Source organism: Orycteropus afer, unplaced genomic scaffold (genome assembly GCF_000298275.1).
Source record: "Orycteropus afer afer isolate SDZICR_OR568_19922 unplaced genomic scaffold, OryAfe1.0 scaffold00033, whole genome shotgun sequence".
NCBI classification, from domain to species: Eukaryota; Metazoa; Chordata; class Mammalia; order Tubulidentata; family Orycteropodidae; genus Orycteropus; species Orycteropus afer.
The window spans coordinates 2,667,946-2,672,685 of NW_006921620.1; the positions used below are offsets into that span (position 1 = coordinate 2,667,946).

Consider the following 4,740-nt stretch of genomic DNA (forward strand, 5'->3'; position numbering starts at 1 on the left):
TATATAATATGTATATATAATATATATTATTAAATATCAATTTTCTGTGTTTTACAGTCACAAGCAATGAGCAGCACAGCTGATCTATTGGACAAAGTATTAAAAGCAATTGAAGAAAATATTACCACTGAGAACAGTTGCTCTCTTCTTATGGCTCTGGACACATTACTGAACTCTGAAAGTACAAGGGAAATGGTACTGATCATTATAAAATTCACAAAAATCATGTAATATTTGAACTGTTTTAAGATTTTTAAATTTATGCACAAAAATGCTTAGGATCATTGAAGCTAGGTGATGGACACATGGGATTTGTTATACTCTGTCATGTATGTGTGAAATTTTTTACAGTAAAAAATTTTTTAACTTTTGTTTGCTTCCAAATGAACTTACAGTAAAAGTTTAGAATTTGATAGTTTGGCTGGTTCATTCTAAACATCTATTGCTACTTAGCAACAGTAATGGGCACAGCATAACTCTAGCATTTCTACCCTGTCACTGTATTAAACTTTCTGAATATAAAATTTATATTTTAAAACGCGAATCTTAGTAATTTTTATTTTATATATATTCTTAATTCCTTTCTATCTTCTGAAAAAAAAATCACATTTTAAAACTGGATTGACTGGGAAAAAGTAAAATGAAAATATTACTTATTTTTATGTGCAGTTATTCAAAGGCAATTAATAAGTTGATTGCAAATTATTGGCATCTTGCACTTGTTCAACAAGAATGATTAAAATATTTCATCAAATTTATTACTATTCCATAGAGTATTTGACCTTGTAGTGTCATAGATGATTTGAAAAAAAAGGCTGTGGAAGGTATTTATATACAGGTCACTTAAACTAACATTTGGTTGAAAAGATAAGATTTAGCTTTATGTTTCACTGTAAAATTCTGTTGTTGAAGCATATGCATTCATAAATAACATGTACCCAATGATCTGAAAATCTAAGTGATGACATCATTGATCTAGCTTAGGAGTAAGTAGATTTCAGAAAGGAATAATGACTGGTTGCTATGACAATGTGGCTCTCACCAGCTGCTGATTTGTTGCCTGAACACAGGGTTTTACGTGCAAGATCCAGGCTCTGCGTGATAAGCTGTGGATCTTCCTGGTACAGTCTTTCTATGCTGTTCGTCACACAGAGAGCTGGAAGCTGATGAGCACTGATGATCAACAGAGAATCCAAGCAGGTATGTTAGCTTTAAGATTCTCTTATTCTTTTATTATGATCTTGTGACAGCACATATTTTAAGGGCATTATAATAAGTGGTAGGATTAATGTTTGTGTGCTTCTGTTCAATAATAGCTTGTTAATTGAATGTAGTGGTAGAATATTTAGGCAGTTTGAATAAATCATGATTTTTCTTGCTGTTCCTAAGAAAGGAAACTCATTTCGTTTTTATATATGTATCAGTTTTCAGTCCTACTCGATATTAGCAAAAATGTTCCAGCCTTATTTTCTTAAAAGTATTATTGTGAAGAGATTTAAAAGTATAGGAAAATGTAATCTACATAGAACAGGTTACGAAATGTACTTTCTGCCCTTTTTAAGATGAATGTTGCCATAAAGCTTTTCCATCTTTTGCGTGAGATTTTATTTCTTGTGATTTTTGCCTAGATTACATTGCTTTATTTCACAGTTGATTGGTTCAGTGATACGGGGTGTGCTATTGCAGTGTCCCTCAGGAGCCGCACAGTAGTCTCTGATATTTCATAGGTACTGTTTGAAACATTAGCATTAACAAATAAATAAAAGATGTGCATTGCTCAGCAGCATCTTTGTTTCAGAAATATTAAAATACTGTTTTGAGGATGGGGAACTAAAAATGGCTTCATGAGTATTTTTATGTTAAAGCAGGTGCCTTAGGAAAAATATTGGCAGATTCAGCAAGTATGCTTTTAAAAACATTTTAAGTTAAGGGACTTATTTTATAAAGTCAAAATTTTTGGACTATGAAACATGAAAGCTATATGTAACATATTACTGATAGTACACAGATACATTAAATTCTTTGTGGTATAGTCAGACTAGCATCTGCTCTGTCTTGTATTATAAGCATAGCATGATAGTGTAGCTAGATGTGACCTGAGGAGGACTTTTCACAGAAATTCCATTTTTTTTTAAACGACAGATATCATGAGAAGGTGTCTTTAGAAATTGGAAATTTTGTCCTTGTAACTATCTTTGTGCTGATTTTTATATTATGGTTTATCTTTATTACAAAATCTATGCAATGTAAAGGTACAAGATAGATCGGAATTCCAGAGTAGGTGTCATTCAACACTCTTCTGACTGGTAGCAAACTTTGCTTTTCTCTGTTTTCAAGGATCTCATAGTTAAGTTGGGCTTCAAACAATTTTCTTTAGTTCTCTTATTTTAATTCTTCAAAGTCCTAATTTAAAAATATATGTAAATACACACACATAGCTAAAACAAAAGGTTATTGGTAGTCCAATTAATTATCAAAAAGAACTTTGCATCTTGTTGCATTATATCAGCATAATAAATTTTTTTAAATGGGTTAAATGATAATGAGTCCTGACATGTATGTAATTACTGCATTGGGAAAACACAGATAAAGAAATTGTTCTGGGTTGTCTTTGTTATAATGTTTCTGATGTTCTTGTTGAGTTACTGACCTTTGGTAGAAATTTTGTATTAATTTCTTCTTGTATATAATTGTGAAAAATCATTTGTTTTTTACGAATTAGTTCTTACAGTAACCACATCCAGGATCCTGCTTTATCTGTCAGCACAGATTCTATAGAATAGCGATGCTGAAATGTGTGTGGTAGAATTACAGAGACTTTATTTTTCATCAGCTCTTTTAATAAAAGTCAAATAACTTTTGGAAATTATATATATTTCTTCAAAATATATTTTAAATCACCATAACCTTCAAATGGAAAAAATATATGACCTAAACTGTATTTATAGCTCTCTTACCATTTTCCTATATATTTTTCTGACGTCATTCAAACTCTTGTTTGAAGAACATAATCATGAATTCCCAAATAATTCCCATAAAAACCTAACCTATAAAATTAATTTTTATATAATTCTAAGAAAATAATATGGATCTAGGGATTGCTTTTTGTTGTATTTTCAATAAAACATTCTTTTCTTTTTCCTTCCTCAGATGTCCAAAACCAGAACATATTTGTAGCTAATTTCAAAAGAGTATTTTCACAGTTTTTAAGATAAATATGTTCTTACATTTCATAGTTTATAAAATATTATATTTGCCACAATCTGTAAAGTTTTGAAATTTGGAAAACTAACTAAATGAAACCAGTTATCCCTAAAATTTCACAGGTTGAGAAAATTCTAGTTTTGTGTAAATGTGAGACTCTTTTCTGTGAGATAGCACATTTCTTATTTGTTCATTTTAATAACACAAAAATCTATAGAGACTAGAGCATAAAATTGAAAAGGCTCTTTTTTAAAAAAAAAATTCTAAAATATAGAATGATTTATGTGTAGTAGACTGGTTTCAGTTTTTTGAAGTTTTTTTTTTATACAAACATAACCTTTTTTTGCTAGCATACTACCTTTCCTCTACTTCTATGATAATAATAATGATGCTTCCTATAAAAGTAAATTACTGTTTCTTTCTACAGCTGCATTTGACAAAGGTGATGATCGAAGACTGGGCAAAAAGCCTGTATTCAGTAGCTCTCAGGTAAACTCTCCAAAGGTACTAAACGATTTAGATTTCATTACTTTTTTTATTTCAGAATAACTTTTTAGCAATTTCTTCTTTAATTAATTAAAGCTATTTCTTAATGGAAATTACTTTAGATTTTTTTTTAACTTAAGTAAGCATTTCATAAATTTTTAAATGATACGAATTTTTATTTTCTACTTTTTTCATTTCCTTGAAAACTCTTGGCAACTAACATATTGGAGCTATTCCATTATAACAAAAATTGTCTAGAATTCTAGACCTAATTCAATATCTATTTTTCTAATTAACTGACTTCTTACAAAAGGTTTTAGTTCTTCCAATTTTCTCTGTGCTTAAGTTTTAATTCACATAATGTGTTTTGGGTCGGGAAAAGTCATTTGGTACCAAGAGTGCGATTGCTCTTTACTCTAAAAGTTACTTTGTATGTTTGTTAAAATCTGAAATACATTTTTCTTCCAAAAAATATTTTAATGATAGGATTCTAAGCTAACTTATAGTTGCTCACTTAATCAACAATAATATTTGAAGCCCAAAATTTACTAACCTAGTCCATGCATTATAATGATATAATGGAGACATACTTGAGAGTTCCAATTTGGAATGCAAAGAACACATTCCCCTTGCAAAGTGGAATAGGGGATCTTTTCTTCCTCATCAGCCATGAAGCTCCAAGCCTAAACTGAGAGCTCTTATGGCTTGAGGGCAAGGGTCAAATTACAATTGTCCACAGAGAAGCTTTTGAATATAGCTTTTTGTCATTAAACCTCCTAAGATTGTTTCCAAAATTATGTTCCACAATATACATGTTTTATCATCTGACTCATAATGACCCTTCATTGGGTTTCCGAGGCAGTATCACTATGGAAGTAGATTGCCCAGTCTTCCTTCCAAGTAGTGGCTGGGGGGTTTGAACTGCCAGCCTTCTGGTTAGCAGTCAAATGCCTTAGGCACTACACCACCAGAACTCCTTGTTGTTGTTGTTGTTGTTATATGCCGTCGAGTCGAACCCGACTCATAGCGACCCCTCCTTCGGTTTCCGAG

The 4,740-nt window shown here is 31.0% G+C and overlaps 1 protein-coding gene across 1 annotated transcript in view; it reads left to right on the forward strand.

Annotated features, from left to right (window-relative positions):
* Positions 1-4,740, forward strand: part of BTBD8 (BTB domain containing 8) — a 172,512-nt gene that overhangs the window by 157,504 nt on the left and 10,268 nt on the right. Inside the window, exons 12-14 of the mRNA XM_042780309.1 lie at positions 58-195; positions 1,071-1,200; positions 3,632-3,693. Coding sequence (XP_042636243.1) covers positions 58-195; positions 1,071-1,200; positions 3,632-3,693 — 330 coding nt within the window. The remainder of the gene's footprint in view (positions 1-57; positions 196-1,070; positions 1,201-3,631; positions 3,694-4,740) is intronic.